We start from the raw sequence: 21,771 nt of genomic DNA, 5'->3' as shown, positions 1-21,771 counted from the left end.
TTTTGCTCAAAGCCATGTTTACAAAACTGTGAGAGCAGGAGACGCCCTGCTTTGAGATTCACTCACATGCCAGCTTACATGCCATATTTGTACAAAATTATTTTTAACAGCAAATCTTCAAATGTGAGAACATACAGTTGGTTTTTTTTGTTTGTTTGTTTTTTTGGTAGAGGGTAAGCATAATGCCTTTAGTAAAGCTTATTTTTTGTGCATGATGCCTTAAAATGTGTACAAACAAACAGGAAAAAAACACAAAAGAGAAATCTTTTATTAAAAACAGAAATAAGAGAATCTGATGTGGAGTTTGCTCTCATTATTTCCAGCTTCACAAAGCCTGGCATGCCTGGCTTTGCAAGGAAAACTGGATTTAAGGCTCAGTGTCTCCCTCTGCTGTGTGTTTCCGGTTTTTACCACTGCAATGCACCAAGCTTGTGTGCGTCCCAGAACCTTTTGCATTTGTTTTTGTTTCAGTCGGGAAGGTAAAAGAGTTGCTCCTTGATAGCACAGTTCAATCGAAGCCAGCTTCGTCAAGTACAGCTGAGGTTATATTTTTGCTTTGAGATATTTTTCACTGAACTTTGTCGGGTTTTTTTTTTTTTAAAGTTTTTATTTAGACCTTCTAGGTTTTTTCATGCGAGTGTTAGCAATGGCGCTAAAACATTTGCGGACACTGACACCACTTTTAAGGTTTAATTGTCAGAGTAAAACATTTGGAAAAGACTCTATAAAGACAATTTTAGTTCCAGTAAAATCCTACAGCGCTCAGCATGGAGGCGAAGACACGGGAAGAGGTGAGAGGAAAGTGCAATCACATGATATGGACGCTAGGGGGCAGTAGAGGCTGCTAGTAAGGTGAAACAAGCTAATGAACAGCTGTGATTTAATCTTGGGGTATTTTTCAGTATTTATTTTATAATCCTTGTTCACAGCAGATGTTATTTATTTTTTTAGTTCCTAAGAGGAAAAAGTAATAATAATAATAAATTTGAGCTTTTTTTTTTTTTTTTTTTTTTTTCCTTCCAAGAAGCCAGACTTTCTTGTCATTTTAAATTGCTCTTCTTGAGTAATCGGCCTCCAGACTTTATGAAGTTATTTCAGATAGCTGTGATTGCTAAAAGACATAAGTCTATGGCAAAACAGCTTTCTGTATGACCTCTGCAAGCGGGGTTGAGCGCACACAACACCGCTTAAAACGCTTCTTTTCCCTTGAAATCACTCTGGTAGTGTATGAGTGTAAAATGCGGTGTGAGACAAATTGTCTTTGCGCCTCACTTCACCGGGCTTTGTCATCCTCAGAATAGCCTGTGAGGTGAACACATCCAGTAGCTTCTCTCCTGGATGTAGTTTCCTCTGGGTGTGGTTGACGCTCGGTTTCCCGGGATGAACCTAAACAATGTCAGGTTGACTGCCTGCTGCAAGTTAAGGCCACAATCACTGGCACACACACACTGACCCAAAGTGCTCACCTCAACCCAGATGATATCTTTCAGAGCCTCGTTCACTGTCATTATTTTATCAACTCTGTCCACATAAGACAATTTACGTCCCATCTCCATCCCGCCTACTGTGAAGTTAAAGCTTAACGTCTCTGGGTAAGCCTCTTTCTAAGTGTTGTGGGCCGCACTGGTTTCTCCCTGTGCATCTTTCTCGTTCTCTGTCATTAGCTGCAGGTCAGACTGTGGTCTCGGAGAGAACGGGATCCGTGGTTACTGTGGCAATAAACCGGCCCGAGGTGCGTAATGCGGTGAACCAGGAGACAGCGAGGCGTCTGCTGGAGGAGCTGAAGGCCTTTGACAGTGACCCAGGCTTGAACGTGGCTATCCTGCATGGGAAAGGTAAGATAGTCCTGTGGGGAAGGTTGGGGCTTAAATTGAGGCAGATATTTGCAGAAGCGTTACAGAGTCTTGTTAAGAGATTTTGTTAGTAGTAATCCTCCTAAGTGTCGCCCAGATTCTCATCCTCTTATTTATCTGTAATTAATACTTAAGCATGTCAGGCTTACAGCCGATCGTGAATATTAAGGAATATCTCTGTGAGCATTTCGCCTTAAAATGAGTTGATTTTCAAGCCGGGCAATAATTTTGGCTGAAGGGAAAAAACGCTGTGGCACCAGTGTCTGAGTGAGTAACCAACAAACTTTTAACTGGAAATAGAGAGGAAAAAAAAGTCTTAGTATTAATTCATTCTCTGTGTTTTAACAGTATTTATACCTTGTCTCATGTATTAGTTAAAAATGGAAACTTGGCTTCCTGCTCACAGAGAGCACGACTGTTTCATTCTTCATTCATTTGCTGTAACAGAAATATGCTGGATATAAAATTAGTTTTTTAAAAGAACATATTTAAAATTCTACTTTAATGTACCTTAGAGTGTAATTATTCTAGGAATGAGTTGTAACATCCCATATGGAAAAGAAATAGTAAAAACTTATATGTGATTACTCATGAAAGTGGCCACTTTCTCATTACTTTCATACATTGTTTTAGTAAGTATCCAAAACATACAAGTTTCATTATATAATTTTTCAAGGGATCTTATATCTGTTTTCACTCTTATATGCTTTTCATACAAGTTTCACACAAGACAGATACAAACTTTATAAGATTTATATATATCTTTTTCATATGGGATATTTTTTAAAATAAAGAAATAGTTCCCCCAGGTTTAAAGGCCACCATTAAAGAAACACTGCCTGGAAAGAAATGCCCATCTTTGTTAACTTGCTGAGAAGATAATGAGACTGACACTACACTCAGTGTCTGTAGAGGTAATTCTCCTCAGTCGCTGTGATTGTGAGTGATGTGACAACTACATCAAAGCAATGGAGAAAAACTGCAAAGGTAGAGCCATCAGTCTGTTAGCTTAGCATTAAGAGTGCAAACTGGATCAATGTCAGCGGATGCTGAGGGTCATAGTGCACAGCGGTGTTTCTGCACAGTCAATCACTACAAACCTCCAAACTTCATGTGGCCACAATGTAAAGCATCGAATACAGTGGCGTAAAGCACGCCGCCACTGGACTCTAGAGCAGTGGAGACGTGTTCTCTGGAGTGATGAATCACTCTACAAGCACTTCCTTCTTCTCCTCAGTACCTTCTATCTAACATTCACACTCCAATGAATGCATCAGGAGCAACCTTGCAAATCAGAGAGGGAGGCCATTTCCGGCCACAGTCTAATGCAGCTGTAGGATATAATGGGATACTCACTAAAAATGGACGTAACTTCTTTCCATCCCGCCTTAGCCCTTAATTTCTTCCTTACTTCCATCCTCAGCATTCATCCCACCTTCCCTCACATCCGCTTGACCCAGCTTTGCTACTATGGCTGCTTAGATCTCAACCAAACAGTGAGATGACTAGGCAAGAGTGCACTCGGTAACAACACACACACACCCACACTTGTAAGGTAGCCTGCACTATGTCAGCCGCAGATCCAAAATTATGCCACAGCTCCTAATGCTTCTAAAAATAATCATATCCCACACACTCCTTCCTTTGGTGGAAATAATGTCTTCAGTCTGGATCAACCTGTCTGCTCCGGCCTCTGAGCGTACACTCCAAAAGCCGGAGCATCTCCAGATGATGGCTGCTGATGGCGCTGTGAAATGAAAACAGTGTGTGTAACAGAGTAATGAGCTTTTATTAAACTGGTGAGCAATTAGCAGCACAGTGGGTAAAAGTCGCTCTGTCGTGATTCCCTCTACATCTGTAATCTGATTTTAATCATCGAACCACAGTTTCCTGTCAGCGGGCTGTCCCGTGTTCCTGCTCCAGGATAACTTGACGACTGACCTTCAGTGATGATTAGCAGTGCGTCTGTGCTGCGAAATGACAAGCGGGGAGTTTCTAGTTTCAACGTAGTGGTTCTGCAAACATAAGGAATCCATTTTGCTCAAATTAGCGCCGACACAGCTCTCATTCTTCAGCGTCCGAATGTGTGTTTTTAAACGTATGAAATTAAGAGTAATTGCTTTCAGCGGGTTTTGAATATGCTCGGACATATTTGGAGTGTTTGAGATTCGGATTTCTGTGGGAGTTTGTGGTTCAGGTGCAATCAGCTGTGTCACTGTAAGACCTGAACAGATGGAAAGACACTTTGAATGTTTTTTAATTTTGCAGTAGCTCCAGAGAGTGAGACAGAGGAAGGAGGCAAAGCTGGTTATTATGGGTTGGTCACGGTATTAACTAGTTGCTCATGTAGTTCATTCAGATTTATGAGGGAGGACATTAAAAGTTAGATTTTATTCTTAAAGAGAGGGAAGTTTTACTTTATCACAGAGAGCTGTTTCAGTTCAACTGCTGCATGGAACACCACAGCAGGTGAAGTACAGGTGTTTGCACATTAGCGGCTCTTATCAGCTGACTGTCAGTAAGCCGTTTACAATATTTTCTGCAGCTGTCCTTTCTCACGTGTTGCATACAGTAAGGAAACTGTCTGATTCAGGCATTTTAACACTACTGGATGTTCTCCATGTGTTTTAGGTGAGAGAGCTGCCTGAACACGGGCAGAGTGAAGTGTGGTTAGTGCACCAGACCATTCGCTTTTTTAGTAAACACTTTGCAGTTAGAGATCGTCTGATTCGCACTCTCATATGCGCGTCTTTCGGGTGCGTTCTAGAGAAGCAGTCAGCGGACCAGGATGTGCAACATAAAGCTCAGCGAGCTCAGTGAAATTCAGCCATCAATAATCGTTTTATTTTTATTTCTGCTGCGATATGTCAAAATGCCATGTTGAAACCGAAAAAATTGCTTCATAAAAATGTAAGCGCACAATTATATAGTGATTTCTAACATATTTGGCTCGGAGTCACTAAAGAAGAGTTGGCGTGCCAGATTATGGAGCCAACATAATGGAGTAAGGCTCTTGTGTTTAGAGGCTGGTGGCTTTTTTTAGGTTGGTTTTTTTCATTTTTGTGCCATTTATAGTTGTTTGTTTTGTTAAAGTGAGGTGGCTGCTGCATTTCTGTAGCCCAGTGTTATTTGTCAGCATTGAAAGGTTTGGCTGTGATGGCCTGAAGAGAAGAGTTGAAGTTAAGGAGAGATGCTCGTGTGCTCTCAGGCTGAGATGTTAGTGTATAATACGATATCGGCTGTGACATCCTCAGGGATTTTATTTATTTGCCTTGATCAGGTTGACCAATGATGAGTTTTTGTGTGTTTTGTTTTAGTTAAATTCTTAATAAATAAATAAGTAAATAGAAAAAAAAAGCTTCTTATTATCCCTGTGAAACTGCATCTTTTTGTAACTTCTGTGGAAACAAAACTGTTTCAATTCTCGTAACATTGATTCCTTTCTTCGGTAACAAACCTGAAGGTTTCCTTGTGATCTGTCTGTCGCTTCTGCTCATTTCCTCTTACAAGGACAAAGGAGATAAGGGTGCTCCTTCACAATGCTGCTCCCATAAACAGGGTGACACACTGTGTTTCTGTAATTGCCTTGTGCTGACCCACAGCTGCAATCAAAAGCTCCCAGTCGATGGGTGTTGCTTCCGCATGCATTCATTAAATTCGTTTTCATTACTGTTACATTACAGAGGGAGGAGGATTTTATGAGTCCCTGCCCGAAACTGTGACACAGTGTTTGTAGGCCTCTCGGGCAATGTTGTAATTACCACATGAATCCAACAGGAAGGGGCTGTGGTTGCAATATGTTACTCTTCTGTCGATGAGAATATGATGTGTGTGCATTTGCATGTGTGCGAGCACACGCGCGATCTGTGCCTATGCATCAGATTCTGCTTCTTTAGGGGGGAGAGAAGCATTTGTGTGCCAGCCAGCCCAAAGCAAGCTGTGCTGTCCAAATTGTAGCGCTCAGACTCCAGCTCAACTTGTTGTTTTTTTCATCCTCGTCATTTTCCCTTCCTCTCTGACTTTCCAGCTGCCATACTTTGTAATTTTGCGGTCTCTTCCAGGAGGGAATTTCTGCGCTGGTTATGATCTGAAAGAGCTGGCCAATCACACAGGCCCCTCGAAATTGGAGCAAGATGTCACAAAGGGTCCTGGTCCAATGGTGAGTGGTGAGGGTTACGGTAGATGTATATTTCCTTATGATGTTAAAGGGTTTGAATAGAATGTATATAAAAATAGATTTAGGGGCTCATGTTGAATCATGGAAATACCTCGGTAACTACAGATGCATAAGCAGAAAGCCCTGGCTTCTCGTACAGTCTTGCCACTCGACGAAAGGACGAATCATAACACAAATGATGTACTGTAAGCCAGGAAAAGTGCAGGTCTGTAAGGTCTGTTAGGATCGCATGCAAAGGCTTTGGGATTGAGTGGACCTCCTGTGCAGAAAATTATAGCCTTATATCTCGTGCACAATACAAAGTGCTTCATTTGTTCAGCTACGGCCAGAACTCGGATCATATTTCAGCCCTTTGTTTGACAGTTTGAGAAATGAATTGGCAAATAAAATCTGGAATGTTTTCAGTGGATAAACTCCAAAAAGCATGAAGTGGATAGTGAAAACATACATACATAAATATACACAGACAACAATTTACACATTTAGTTCTGGGAATATTTGTTCCTCGTTGAGTGTGTGTTGATTGTAGTCATTTGGCTTTGCGTACGATGTAAGTGTGCGTGTATGTTTGCAGTCACTAATCCAGCTGTTTCCTCCAGGGCCCGTCCCGTTTACAGCTGTCAAAGCCCCTGATAGCAGCAGTGAGTGGTTTCGCTGTGGCTGGAGGGTTGGAGCTGGCTCTGCTGGCAGATCTGAGAGTGGTGGAGGAGAGCGCCGTCATGGGAGTGTTCTGCCGCAGGTTTGGTACGTCTAACACCCCACGCTGCTATTATCTCTTCTACTGCTTCAGTTACTACTGTGCTGTGCTGTATGGTCTGTCAACAAACTGGCGACTGTCACCACTACTGCTTTGTTTTGACAAAAAAACTAGATACTAAAATGTTCACCCTTTTAGCAGAGCCCTGCTCACAATCCAGACATTCAGATACCACCATGGCAGATACTGCACCTAATAATAGAAGTGGGGGGAGATTTTTGGTACCAGAATCTTTCTGGTTCTAGTCCAAATGGTTCTGACAATTATAGTCGAGCAGGCTTTGATTGCATGCAGGTATATAGTCAATTTGCTGAAAATGGATTCTCGAAGCTATTATCTATGGTCTGAAGAACAAATCCACAAATCCAGAGGTCTGGATGTTTGGTGGTTACGCTGAACCCCCAAAATACTTGCCAGTGTCCTAGAAGTCAGAAAATGTGGAGTGCCCACTCCAGGTCAGGGACTAATTGCTGCCCCAAGTGGAGGAGTTAAAGTATCTCGGGGTCTTGTTCACAAGTGAGGGAAGAGGGGAGCAGGAAACTGACAGATAGAAGTAAGTGTAAATGCAAATGCTATCGATTTACCACTCGATCTATGTCCCTAACCTCACCTATGATAACGAGCTCTGTGTAGTGACCAAAAGCATGAGTTCGTGGATACAATTGGCAGAAATGATAAGGGGAAGAGTTCAGTCATTTGAGGGGGACTCGGAGTAGAGCTGCTACTCCTCCTGACTGAGATGATCATGATGCCTCCTGGGTAAATGGACATGTCCTACTTGGAGGAGGCCCTTGGGGTAGACCCAGGACATACTGGAGGAATGACATTTTTTGGATGGCCTGGGAATGCCTCACTAAGCCCCAGATAAGGTGGAAGAGGTGGCTAGGGAGGGAGGGCTGGGTTTCTCTTCTTAAGATGCTGCCTCTCTAACACAGCCCTGGGTAAGGGGAAGAAGATGGATGGATGGAGGGATAGATCAATGGATGTCACCAGAGTCATTAGACAATAGCCAAAGCATTTCAGGTTATCCAGTGAGCTCTTATTGCTACTCTGCTAGTAGTGCTACTTCTGTTTGTGTGCTTTTTGTACACAACAAGCCTAATATTAGAAATATCACTGATGTCTTTACTTTAATATGACTAGTATTCATACTAAAATATATAATGATCAAAAGAAGCGCTGCAGCTGGCCGTTCTTAATTTCCTGCCACTTGTAGTTGCAGTGCTATATCTATTAAACGCTTTACCAAAGTCGTAGGTGTAATGACATTAACAGCCATGCTTTCTCTCAGTTAATCCTGCTGCTGTTAATAATACCAATCCAAGCCTGTCAGTAGTAACACAAGAACCAGGGGGACCTATTTTTTGGCAGGCCATCTCTTTTTTCCCCTTCTTTTCTGTTTTTTGTTCTACCTCTGTGTGTGTGTGTGTGTGTGTGTGTGTGTGTGTGTGTGTGTGTGTGCGCGCGCTCAGCTAATTATATCTGCCCGTGAAAGTGTCCTTGTGTTTTTCTTTGCATCCAAACATACATCACTCGTGTCCTAATGCCAGGAAGTTGACACTGTTTCTATTTTTCAACTCTGTTACTCTGTCCTGTGTTATCACCGAGCCTCCTCTTGTTTGTGTGCGAGGACGGAGGCAGCGCGATAACACCAGTGACCGTGACCTTTTGGCATCACGGCCAGAGTCTGCTGGGCAGTCTTGATAAGTAGAAGAGGAAGCAGCCAACTGCCAGGTTTCCACTGCAGGGCCAAAACAGGGCTTACATATTATTTATGTCACACAATTTCCTCATAAACAACATTTTCCCTTTTTGGCGTCTAGTAGCTTACAGGCAACGTTTGCATGCTGAGTCAATTCTACTTTTAAACGACCAAGCAGTACTTTAGAGCATCTGCTGTAAACACTTTAATCCTGATCCCATTGCTGGCTTCACTCGGTAAAAGTGGCTCGTGTTGGAGCATCGCAGCTTCTCTCATAGAGCTGTCACTCCTCTGACCGTGCTGCTGGACGGCTTAAAATCCAACCATAGTGTTTATAAATACAGCTGTTGTACTATAATTTACTGGGAGTACTAGATTTAGAGTGTAAACATGCATGGTTTATTATCCAAGCCTGTAATTTAACAGGGGAGCAGTGCCCTCATCTGCTGACCGACTATGCAGTTCATCCTCACAGACAGAGTAGTGCCATGTCCTCAGTGTAGGGAACACTCAGCTCTACTTGTTGTGTGTTTTTTATACATATTTTTTTAGTGTTGGATCCATTTTACTGTCATTATTTTTTCATTTCTGTTTCAAATGACTCTTGAATTTGTTTAAATAAATTTTTTATACCCATTGAAATAAGTCATGTTGTGACAAAGTAATTTTTTTCTTTACATGATAATTAAATAAAAAAAATAAAAAGATCTATGTATATATGTAGTCTTCCATGCTAGTAGATATGGGAGGGACAAGTGGTGTCCGGTGACACCGACCAATTTGTTTAATAGCAGCGTTACCTAGTAAACTAAAAAGATATCACCAATAGCTGCCAGCAGAACAAAAGCACTGTCCTCTTCGTGTTTTGGTTGCACAGTCAGACCTTCAGCGTGGTAAATGTGGCAGACAGAAGGCAACCGTCAAAGCAAGGCTCATGGCGAGCCTGCACTACCATAGACTGTCATTATTCTGCAGCCTTTAATGTCTTCTCACGTTACTCAGTGTTGGAGTCTGTGCAGCTGCTTGTGCTTAACATTTTGTCAAGATTTGTTGTCATGCAAACTATTTATTAGTGTTACACTGGGCTAAGTGATGAGCGGATCAACAGCACAAGTGTCCTGGTGATGTGTTTAACCCACATATCAACGGCCGCTGCATCCATCCAGGTTTGAGCCCTAAATGCTGGAAGAAGCAAAATGGCAGAAAAACACTCAATGAAAAATTCGCTCCTTCACTAGCAGGAGATGCTAGCTGACCCGCTAAATGGGGAGCTCCTCATACCCAGCTTATATACTCATGCTGAATGGAGTCAGCTGGACTGGCCTTACGGGAGACAGATTGGCACCTGTGCAATACTACACAGCATCCATCCAACCATCCATTGGATCCATAGTTTACTTGTTTATGCATTCACAAGATATCCCAGGTTCAATTGCAGGAGGGTGAACAAATAAGTTTGGGATTGCATCAGGAAGGGCATCTGGCATAAAAAAAAATGGAGTGACCCTCTTTGGTGACCCCAGAGAGTAAAGCAGCAGCAAGTAGCAAATTTCATTTTCTAATTTCTGAAAAAGAAAAAAAAAACATTGTAAAGAGTAGAAATGATGCAAAAGTTGTCATTTCAACAGTGGGTTCGGTTTGTCTCTGAAAACAAGCTTTCTTAAATGTTTTTTAGAAATATCGGCCTCCACTCTGCACGTCTCATCAGCAACGAGACGAAGCCGACATCTGCGCTCTTCCTTCATCTCAGAACTATGTTTGGGAGGCAGAAATGAGCATTACTGCGGTGTCGACACATTAAGTTACACATTTCCTCCCAGTAATTAATTCTGAGCCTCATATTTGATTGCCACATATTTTGTTTGTCAACACATTAGCGTCGTTTCCTTCAGCTTAGCCGAAACCGCTGTGGTTTTTCATTCAGATGTTCGTTTAGCAGAAGAGCGGTTTTACTGTGGCTTCACCAGTTTTATACTCACTTTCTGCATAGCTTAGGCCTCCCTACCAACATTTCCTCTTCCTTAAACCCGTAGGTGGTGTTTTGTCTGGTTTTTTTTTTCTTAAATGAATGTGGGTGAAGGAACATTAGATCCAATGGGGCTTGACAAAAAGCCGCTTTTTAGGAGTTCAATTTTTAACACACAAAAAAAGAGGCTTAACATTAAAGTTTAAAAATCTTCTAACGCTAACGCTAAACAATTTAAAAACCAAACTTCCCAAGCCTTTCACATCAAAAGTACTGCTGTTCTGCCGGGCGCACTGTTTATTTAAAGATCCTGCGTTTCTTAGTGATTATTTCCTTTTAATGGTCGAATTCTGTAACCGTTTTTTGGGCCAGGCACAGATGGCAGCAGCCGGAGGGAATCCCTGGTGGTTTTGGAGATGAAAAACCCTCAGAGGCTCGCTGCGCTGCTCTGATGTGGGCCAGCGGTTACCGCAAGGATCTGACAGTTTTCTGGCATGTGATTGGCTGCCAAAACCTGTGGCTTCCTGTCTGGGGCACCTCTGCCCCGCCAAGGAGGAAATGAGAAGGAGGAGATGGTTGCGTCACAGGAATCTGGTGTTGGTGTCTGCTGCTCTTTGAATTTTCAGCCCTGAATGAGAAACCATGCCACTTACCTAATTCCCTCATGTTATTTTGGTTCCTTAAACCAGAGGAACATAACAAAGGGAAAAAAGGAAAGAGTTGGAGTAGGAAGTGGAAAATAAAAATACTTCACTTGTCTTAGTCTAACTAACTTGGGACCCGTCCTACACATAAACCAATCCATTTTAAGCCTGTGTGTTCCTGCATGGGTAAGGCGGATTCTAATTAAGAAACAAGAAGCCAATAATTGAGGGACACAGATTTATTTTTTAAAGTGAAGCTCTAGATTTAATGAGGCTTGACAAAATGCATTATCACAATAGTTAATAGTTTAACTCTATACCCCCTGAAAGCCTCTTAGGAGTAATCACTGAAGATAGTGAGGGTGGAAAAACCTAGAAACTATTCTAATATTCAGCCAACAACATCTTTATTGATATAAACTGAGGTGCCAGTGGAGGTCGTCAAACGTCGTCTTTATGGGTGGAGAGAGTTAAAGGTTAAGGGGAAGCTTGTTCCCTGTTAGATCTTATCGTGCACAGCACTTACATGTGATTTCGCCCTTTTTCTGAGCTGCTACACCTTCTGCCATTTTCATGGCTCGAGGCCCCATTTACAGCCTTGGTGGTCTTGTGTAATAGCCCTCTGCAAACTAAACAATACGCAGCCCTGGTATTAAATCAGTGGGCTAAACACATGAAATCAAGTTAGCTGTGTGGTGCTCATTTCTGACCCTGCCCAACTCAGTTATTTTCCTCGATTCCCAGTCAGTATTTCAAAGCGAGCTTCCGATTGAAGGTCTTGTCCATTTAGTCTGGAGTTCTCCGGAAATCGTTAATCCACATCAAACTTAATCGCATTACCCTCATGGGAGGCCATTGTAGTGGGTTTTGCTTTGATGTGGTGAGGATGCCAGCAGCACCAGGAGCAAACCAGAATGCCCCAGTGTGTCACGTTTCACACTGTTTGCGGTTATTAGCAGCTAAAGAGTGGTGGGTGTGTTGCCTTATTTCCTTTTCGTGGGACCTGGTACCTAACTCATGCTAACGATGATGAGTTGATGCCTAGAGCTTTAAGAGTGATGGGCCACCTCTTATTTCGGTATAGTTTGTTTGGAAAATGGGGAAATAGGTGCAGAAATGTATTGAAATGTGGAAGGATACATGGATTCATAGTATTTAAGAAAAAACCAGCTTGAAAGTCGATGTTTATTTGACCAACTTTATTCTTCAACGCAGCCTGAACTCTTGTAGTCGAGCTTTCTTCTCATTTCTTTAAGTAGTGTTAAGGAATCTTTATCCCGGCTTCTTGAAGGACATTCAAAGCTCTTCTTTGGATGTTGGCTGGCTTTTGTTCTGTTCTCTGCCAAGATGATCCCACACTGCTTCAGTAATCTTGAAGTCCCTGCTCTGGGGATGTCAGTCCATGACTGATCTGTTTTACTGTCCAGGTATGTTTTACTGCATTAGCAGCGTGTTTGGGATCACTGTCATGCTGAAAAATGACCTCTGTACATACTGACCCACAATGTGAACCAAACATTTCAGATTTGGATTCATTGCTCCATGAGACCTGTTGCCACTAATTTTCAGTCCAGTTCTTGTGTAATTTGAAGACTAAAACCTTTTTCCTCCTGTTTCCTTTCCTTAAAAATGGCTTTTTGATAGCCACACCTCCTCCAATGTAATAGCTTGATAGTGCGTAAACAATATTATTGCTGTCAATCTGTGTTGTCTTTGGTATTTCTGTAGATTCAAATAAATAAATGGTAACAAGTTATGTGTTTTTACAACAGTGTTTGTAACAAAGTGCCTGAAATACAATTTAAATTGTATTTTTTCATTTTTCTTTTAAAATTGATCCTTTGAGTCTGAGATGTTTTCTTATGCTTGATTGATTTATAGGTCACTATTAACTAGGGATGGGTACCGGTGTCCGGTGCCATTATGGCCCCGGTTCTGACATAAACGGTAGTAACCAGACCGAAAAGCAGCGCACATTTCGGTGCTTTATTTCGGTGCTTTTTTTTTCCTGAGCTGTGATACACTTCTAGCCAATCATTTTACGTTTCCCAGGATAGTAGGCGGGGCCAGGTACGTACGTTCAGTTAGAGCAGAGCTACAGATTAAAAATGTCCAAGGCGAAGCGGTCAAAAGTCTGGCTGTACTTCACAGTAAAATATGCAAACTCAGCAGCAACAAGTGCTTTAAGCTGATACTGTGATACTGTCAAAGGAGGTAACACCTCAAATCCGATGAAACAGCTGGCGACGCATAGCGTTTTTTTTAAAAGCCGAGAAATGCGCCGTATTTGATAGCTTGCTGCGAGACCTCACACCGAGCACGTCGGGTGGGTTGCCAGTTATCGGACCGGAGCAACATCCCCCAAAAACCCGAAGAATAGAGTCCTGGCCCCTAGCCCTGCCAGTGTAGCAGAAATGATGAGGATGATGCAGCAGCAGCTGTTCTTCTCTGTGTGAGTCGCTTAATGTTGTTCGAGTGTAATTTACGTTGAGTAAGCTAACCACGTTATTACATTAATGCATGTAAGGTGAACTAGCAAACATCATCATAGCTACATGCGGCTGTCTTCTTGTTTGATGGCAGATACTCCCTTCACCCTGCCAAAAAGGCTAAAATGACCAAAGAAAAAGTGGGAAACAGCTGAACATGAGAGGATTTTGGACAAAGTTTGTGTTTTTTTCCCATTGTTTAAGCACTGCTTCCAGCCAAGAGTGATACCATATATGCCCCATAGCTGCAGAAAAGGCTAACATTGTTATCTTTTTACAAAAAAAAAAAAACAGCTGAACATGAGAGATTTTTGGACAAAGTTTGTGTTCTCCATTCTTTAAGCACCGGTTCGAGCACCGTTTAAGCACCGGCACCGTTTCAAAAGTACCGATTTGGCACCGGTATCGGATAAAACCTAAACGATACCCATCCCTACTATTAACTGACCGAAAAAAAAAAAAAAAAATTTCTCTGATGATCAAGTACAAAAGCCAGACTTTAACACTTTAGTACTGTTAATATAAAACATCGAACAGCCTTTAGAAATCCCGGAAAACTATTGCTCAAGATCACTTTAAAAAATGACATCAAAGTCTGGCCTCTTGGAAACAAAATACAAAGAAACGAAGGGTGGCTGAAGATTGTTAAACAGTGCTTTATATTTGTCCTTTTAACGCTTTGAACCAGAGTTATATCTTTTATGAGACGAGAAAAGATATAAAGCCGTTGTTCACAGATCGTTAAAGTCGGTGTGCATTTCTGTTAACTGTCCTTTTAAGTAATTCATGGTCAATATACAGAAACATCTCGAGTTACAAGCGGAAAAATATTTTTATCGCTCTCTAAATGTTGCCTCGTGTCATTAGAACACATTCGATGATTACTCAGAATTGCTTTTTCTAAGTAATGTTATGACATTTTTATACAAAACTATGATGACTGGAAGGCAACACATTTCAAAGTCTGCAGCAAGAAGATAAAAGAGCAGATATCATCTGTCCTCTAGACTTTTACATATCAGTCAGATAAGCAGGAAGAGAACTCACTCTTCTGTCTGGTTATTAAACAATAGGCACTGCTGATTCATTCTTATCCCTGCTTTGAACAAAAAAGGGAGCTGACTGCTTTTCAAACATCTGGCTCATTACTAAGGACCAAAGATGACAAATCCACATCGTATTTTTATCTTCAGCATCAGGATCGTTGCTCAAACGTCCCCCCCACCACCACCTTTAAAGAGGATCTCCACCACAGCCTGCCTCTTTCAAGCCAAACATACCTTTTTAGTTAAAAACTGCTTCTGAGCTCCTATTCATGTGGGACAAAGCGCAGGTCTGTCAAACAGGACACATCAGAGACGGGACTATCAGAGAAAGAGGGGTGGAGTGGGGCTGCCAAGGGTGGAGGTGCTGGAGACGGCTGCTGTGGATAAGAAGGGAGATCCTTCCGGTAGCTGATAGCAGCGGTGCCAACAGCAGCACCAAAAGACAGAGACTAGGGGGTCAACCTGGTCTTTATCTGCTCTTCTTTGAGTCGGGCTCTGTCTTCTTCTGGCCTTATTTAAGCTCAGCGTGCTTCTCGACTAGCGTGCTTGTCTGTGTCACTCTACTGACTTCCTGTTTCTGTCTTTTCCTGCAATCAGATTGATAACACTGGGGTTAACAAGCAGCACAATCTTCTCGTTATTTCTCCGTCACTGAGGACTGTAGCAGTGACTCCCAACAACGGGGTCATTCAACCCATGCAAAGACTGTTAAGGAGCTCATTTAGTTGAAAAGAAATGTATCCAAGTAGGCAAAATGGATATCAACACGCCTTCTCAGTAAAGGACTGTGACTTTTAGATCAAAACAAACTAGGTTTAGGCGGCCACAGTACAACCTGCATTACTCAGAACCTGCATTTCACACAAACTCATGGAATGAGGGAACACTGAAAAGAACTGAGTGAAATCTCATCTTTGCGGACAGTGTAGAAACCCCCTCCCTCACTCGTCTAATTACAGTCTTCAGCCTGTGAGAGCACCATATGTGCCGACTGTCTCAACCTGGACCAGGCCCCTGGATTGGTCGCACATGTATTGGCGCTGGTATTCCGTGTATTCCAGTTTAATTTATTTGAACGACACGGAGAGACAGAGGAGCTCACAGTGTATGAATAGAATCGCATTATTTCCATGACTCTCTGCAGAATGAAAGAGGGGGAGGAAGAAAAAATTGAAAGCTCGCACGATGATTTGGGGTTATGAAAACATGTTCTACACATGTGCTCTCAATAAGAGGCGGTCAAACAGAATCAGTGACTTGGAGGAATTAGGGAGTTGGGATTGTGGTGTGGAGCTTGGGAGAACTGAATGGTAGAAAGTGTGCCAGTTGCAGCTGGTGCTCTTTAGAAATTAGGACTGATGCCAGAAGTTTACGGTACCTTGCAGCGTTCCCTCTTATTTTCACCCGATTTCTCTCCGCTGGACGCAGTAATAATGCAAATGTGTCCATTGAGACTAAGAGTAAAGAGGAGTTTTCTTGCACTGATGTAAAGAAAGTCAGTAGTGTTTCATCAGCTGTTTCCACACAACTTGAGCGACTTTTAATGAACATGTTGCACACGGCACAGCAGCCTGCATTCACTTTAATCTCGTTCAGTTAATTAATATTTATTTAAAGATCATTTTTTTCAGGAACTTCAGGCTTTACTCCAGACTGCTTATCATTCAAGTATTGTTTTTATTTGTTTTATTCATTGCAAAAGAATGAAAGGAATAATTTTAAAACTTATCAGATCTCAGTGGGAGAAAATCATGCTGGATATCTGCACTAATATAGACTGGGTAATATGTTAGGAATGAAAGGATGACACATTGTTTTAGGCAGATGAAAATGATGACGCTACAGAGGGCTGAACTCAAAGACGTCCATGAAATCAAGTTGAAAAGTGATGCAGCAGGCTAGTCCATTTTGACAAAATTGTAATTGCAGGAACGGCATCAGATGGGCAGAAACATAAAGAGGTGTTGTCTTGGATTTAGGTCAGGTGAGCGTGGGGGCCAGTCAGTGGAATTAATTGCTTTCTCCTCCAGGAACTGCCTGCATAATCTCGCCATATGAGGCTGGGCATTGTCGTGCAGCAGGACCCACTGCACCAGCGTAGAGTCTGAATGGGTCCAAAGATGTCGTCTCGATACTGAAGGGAGTCAGGTGGCATTTCCTACCCCGTAGATGTCTGTGCGTCCCTCAGTGGATTTGGCTTGTGTTATCCACGGCTTCTCAAGACCCTTTCACATCTGTCACGTGTGTTTAGGGTGAACCTTCTCGCATCTGTGAAAAGCACAGGACACCACTGGTGGACTCTGGTATTCTATAGCAAATGTTAATTGTGCTCCATGGTGCTGAGCAGTGAGCACAGGTCCCACTAGAGCAGACCTTCCCAAAGTGTGGGGGCGCAGAGCCATGGCAGGGGGGGCACGGTATGAAAAAGGGGGGGAGGACACTGCTAGCACGGGGCGCCCACAGAAACGCAAAGCAGGAGATGAAGCATCGCTGAATATGTTTCCAAACCAACTTCATTCTAAGCCAAAGACTAGAAAATATGGTGAAGCAAATCTGCCCTTTGGCTTCACCTGCACAAGTGCCGAGGTAGGTCTCCCCTGCAGAACTGGTTTTCACTTTGTCGAGAGCAGCGCTGGGCTGTTTAAATCACGGACAAAGTTGTGATTTTTAGTTCACAAACCCTTGTTGTAATGACTAACTACTCCTGACATTTTGGAGATGTTAGCTCTTTATACAGTAAAGCTACAGCGGGATACAAATAACATCAGGCTGATCCTGCCACGATTTGTCCCCCGGTTCAAATCACGGACAAACAGGATCCCACAGCTGTTTATGTTTTTAAACCCATTTTGCACAGAGAGGCCTTTTTTGATTTGATTGCAATGTTGAATATTATTACACAGAAGAAGAAAAAAACAACTACATGTAAAATAATCACACCGTGACGCCTCTGCCTTTATAAATGGAGGGACAGAAACTGAGTGTTTATATGTAAGCTGTAAAACCTGCAGTCAGATTAACAGTAACAGTATTTTGTCTCTATCTGCCATTTTGCAATCCATCTCATGTAAACAATAACGTGGCGCACAGCGTGACGTGAAAAAAGGCACATACCTTTGACGTTGCGTGACGAACTCTGTATTCCTCGTCCACACGTAAACGCAAAAAAGAAGTTTTAAAAAATCTCCGTTTTCGGTGATTCGAAACGCCGTTTACGTGTGGACGAAACAGCTGCGTTTTCAAAAATCCCCGTGTAGGTGCGGACGCAGCGTAAAAGAGTTAGTAGTTTATTTTATTACTACCTGTAATTTATTGCAGGTTACTTGTATTTGCTTAATTGCTTACTAAATATTTGAGGTGTGAAATAAACCGCAATGGAGCAAAATATGGGCGTGTGTGGTTGGAGGGCGTGTGCGTGTGCGTGCGCGCGAACATTTTTCTTGTAAAACAAAGGGGGGCCCAGCAAAAAAAGGTTGGGGACCGCTGCACTAGAGGACGTCGGGGCCTCAGGCCACCCTCACGAAGCTTGTTTTTGATTGTTTGGTCAGAGATATTGAAACCAGTGGTGTGTTGTCATCTTGTAGCTCTCTGGCAATGCTCATCATGTTCCTTAAAGCACAAAGGAGCAGTAGTGGTCATGCTGATAGGTTAAAGGGCCCTGTTGAGCTTTTCTGACTGTTTTTTCACTAGTTTTGCATTTGGCTAGAGTCATTGTCACTACTGGTGGCATGAGGTGGATTTCTGGATCCTACAGCGTTTGCACAGCTAGTCCAGCTCCTCCAGTCCAACTCCTCTAAAGGAGTACATGCTGATGGGATGGCCCTGCTGATCGGTTAGGACCTTCTATGGCCCTGTCCAGCTCTCCTAGAGTAACTGCCCATCTCCTGGGATCTCCTCCGTGCTCTTGAGACTCTGCTGAGGGACAAACCAGAACAAACCTTCTGGCAATGGCATGTTGGACTGCCTGTAGAACCTCTTTAGCATCCAGGTATCACCTCATGGTATGAGTAGTGACAGTAGCCTAACCAAAAGCAAAGCTAGTGAATAAAAACAGTCCCAAAGATGAGGAGGGAGAAAATGTTGGTGGCCTCCACCTGTAAAACCCTTCCTGTTTTAGAGGTCCCGTTGTTGCCCCTCTAGTGCACCTGTTAATTTCATTCACACCAAAGCAGTTCAAACTGATTAACAAGCCACTTAACTGACCAATATCCCTGAAGTTTAAATGATTGATGCTTTACTCGTATTAAAAGGTTTTTTTAACGTGATTTTTTTGAGCAGTGTAATTTATTGGTTAGATTTTGTTTATTTGGTCTAACGTCAGGGAAAAATGGAAAGAAACTGTATTTAATGCACCATTTAAAATGTCACAGTAGGAAATGTTTCTTTGATGAAACATAAATGATTTATCAGTTTTCTTCAGACTTATTCAGGAGTAATCAGATGAGTATAACAAGGTGTTATGTACTGTCAAAGTAAAAGGAAGCACAGCAGTAGAACTAATGCCTTTCATGCACAGTAGGCTCAGATATATATTTTATATTTGAAATCCTTTTCTAGGTGTTCCACTGATTGATGGCGGCACGGTGCGCCTCCCACGTCTAATTGGTTTATCAAGAGCACTTGACCTGATTCTGACTGGACGGCCAGTTGGAGCACAAGAGGCTCTCGCATATGGACTGGCCAATAGAGTCGTTCCTGATGGCCAAGGTATGTAAATTGAGTGTTTTAGCAACATCATTTTGTGAGTTAGTACGAGATATTAGACCTCAGCATCCCAGCACTGAGTATTTAAAATTATCAAGCACCAAAATGTTGCTAAAAATACTTGAAGTGATTGTTTTTTAACTTTTATTATTAAATCATAAATTTATAAAAAATTCAATTTTGTATAACGACAAATCACACTAGTCACATCAGGCACCTTGAGGTGCTTTATTGTAAAGGCCTTATAATAATACAGAGAAAACACCAAGAACCAAATAACCCCCTATGTGCAAGCACTTGGTGACAGTGGGAAGGAAAAACCCCCGTTTAACAGGAAGAAGCATCCAGCAGAACCAGGCTCAGGGAAGAGGAAACACTGGGAACTCTGGGAAAAGTTCTTGCTTTAAAAGTGATAACAGATACTCAATATTAGATTTTTTTTAACTTGAATTAAAGCCGTAATTAAAGCTTTAATTACTTCTTGATTGACTGATTTAAATCTGATTGTGTTGTTGTACAGAAGCAAAAAGTGACCTTGTCCAAAAACTTATGGTTCTGTCTTTAACGCGCTACATGGATGGAGCTGGGTTAGGTTAAGCAGGCGCTGTGGCTTCAACGCCACACTGGAGCTATAAATCCTCATTAGTGCTGTCTCCTTCCCTTCAAACGGCCGTTTCAGGATTAAGCTACACACACATTTCAATGTGGCATTTCCTGTGTTATATTAATGCATAAAGTCTCTTCTATGCTTAAATCCAAAAAAAGCATCTCCATGTGGTCTTCATGATTCCCCCTCCTCCATCCTTAGATGTTAGAAGAAGATTAGCTAATTCTTTTAGGAAACACTTCTTCCCACAATTGCCTCTCCGAAGGATGATCACTTAGCTCAAGTTTAACATCAGAGGAAAGCGAAGAAGTAGCACTTCATCATGTAGAGAGGCAGATCAGAGTGTGCCATCATGAGGTGTAGTTTCTTTTCCAAATGGCTGATCTGGATGTGTCCCAGTGCTTTCATGTGAGTGAGGAGGCAAAGTGACGCGAAGGCCCAGTGGCAGCATTAAAACACATTGAAATGCAGTACGTTGGGGATCTTTGTGTATTCGCTGTGTTGGGAATGGACACGTTTCCTAACATATGGACACTGCACATGTTTTCACTGTGTTGATTGAGTTCATGTTGCAACCACAGCTTTACAGGCGGCGCTTGAGCTAGCAGAGCACATCAGCTCCTTCCCTCAGCAGTGTCTGCGAGCCGACCGTGCTTCAGCCATGTACGGCTGCTATGACGCTCCATCTTTCACACAGGTAGGCAGATCCATATTTACACATTTTGATGGGATAATAGCTTAAAATGAGTTCACGGTTGTTAATGGCGGAAGGGTTGTAGTATAAAGGAATAAAATGCCTTTATGTAAATACATGTACATTTTTTTTGTTGTCCAGGCCATGCAGTATGAAATCGACCATGGGATTCCTGTCATCCAAGCAGAAGCTGTTGCCGGGGCACTCAAATTTACTTCTGGAGTAGGAAGAGGAGGAAAGTACTCCTAGGATTTAGCTTGCACTAACCTTATGAAGTGTGACCACAAACTGAAAGTATTTTTTTATGTCTGTACTCACTTCCGATCTGCTTTAAAAGCAATTACAGTTGCAGTGAAACCCAATAATTAAGCTCAATTTAAAAGAAATACAACTAATGATAATATCTTTCTACCACTAATATCGTCTCTTTGGTTTAAAATTTACTATGTTGTGAGTTGCACTTGTGAGCAGCTCAGCGGAGCGGTGGCTGTCAACAAGTTTTTGAAAATTACTGCACTGTCTCCAGACATAATTTTAGAGTTGGTGTTAGTAATTTGAAATGCACAAAGTGCACATGCTGCACGGCCCACTTTCTCCCTCAGTGATGTTTTCAGATGTTTATGAGGGGAATTCGACTTTCATTTCTCAATGTAAAACACAATAATCCCCTAAACTTCCCCCAAATTCAAAAATGTGTCGTATGAAAAGCAACATATAATGTTTACTTTTAATAAAATGAGAGCTTACCTGATTTTCTCTGTTGTTTCTAACACCCTGTGGACTGATTTCTACGTGAAGGACCAATTCGCAACCATCTGCCAACCAAAATATGAATATATATCCCTGACTCTTTGGCAAATGGTTGCTGGAGATTGATGGCGGTCACCGGGAATTCAGTAGTCCCAATCATATAGGCCTAGAGACCAGTCAGTGAGCCTCTGAGAACCACTCATCGCTGGGAAAAAACATGTTAGCTGAAGCACAGAGGGACAACTTTTGCTTTGAAGGCAAATGTTCTGTGTTTCAAGTGTGTATTGCACTTTTTCTACCACTTGGCGAGATCTTAGCTAGCTTACTTGGCTATTTGCAGACAAGTTTGCATCTTCTACGCACTCTACGGGCGACTACAGGA

At 42.2% G+C, this 21,771-nt stretch overlaps 1 protein-coding gene across 1 annotated transcript; it reads left to right on the top strand.

Moving 5' to 3' along the window:
- The first annotated feature begins 567 nt into the window (after nucleotides 1–567).
- LOC146625814 (uncharacterized) lies at nucleotides 568–21,375 on the top strand. The gene is made up of 7 exons (XM_085362506.1): nucleotides 568–791; nucleotides 1,665–1,835; nucleotides 5,915–6,012; nucleotides 6,630–6,774; nucleotides 19,192–19,341; nucleotides 20,527–20,642; nucleotides 20,781–21,375. Exons 1-7 carry the CDS (start codon nucleotides 632–634, stop codon nucleotides 20,886–20,888), a joined length of 948 nt encoding a protein of 315 aa, XP_085218632.1. The 5' UTR covers nucleotides 568–631; the 3' UTR covers nucleotides 20,889–21,375.
- The last annotated feature ends 396 nt before the right edge of the window (nucleotides 21,376–21,771 follow it).

The sequence above is a fragment of the Diplotaxodon limnothrissa genome, linkage group LG9 (assembly GCF_057381915.1).
Source record: "Diplotaxodon limnothrissa isolate DT_005_m linkage group LG9, D_limnothrissa_male_GT1.1, whole genome shotgun sequence".
NCBI lineage: Eukaryota > Metazoa > Chordata > Actinopteri > Cichliformes > Cichlidae > Diplotaxodon > Diplotaxodon limnothrissa.
Note: the sequence above shows the minus strand (reverse complement) of the source record. Positions and strands in the feature narration are given on the sequence as shown.

Coding starts and splice junctions, on each gene's coding strand:
- LOC146625814 (XM_085362506.1), top strand. CDS start 632: ATGCGAGTGTTAGCAATGGCGCTAAAACATTTGCGGACACTGACACCA. Junction 19,342..20,526: donor AGTCGTTCCTGATGGCCAAG/GTATGTAAATTG, acceptor TTGCAACCACAG/CTTTACAGGCGGCGCTTGAG. Junction 20,643..20,780: donor ACGCTCCATCTTTCACACAG/GTAGGCAGATCC, acceptor TTTGTTGTCCAG/GCCATGCAGTATGAAATCGA.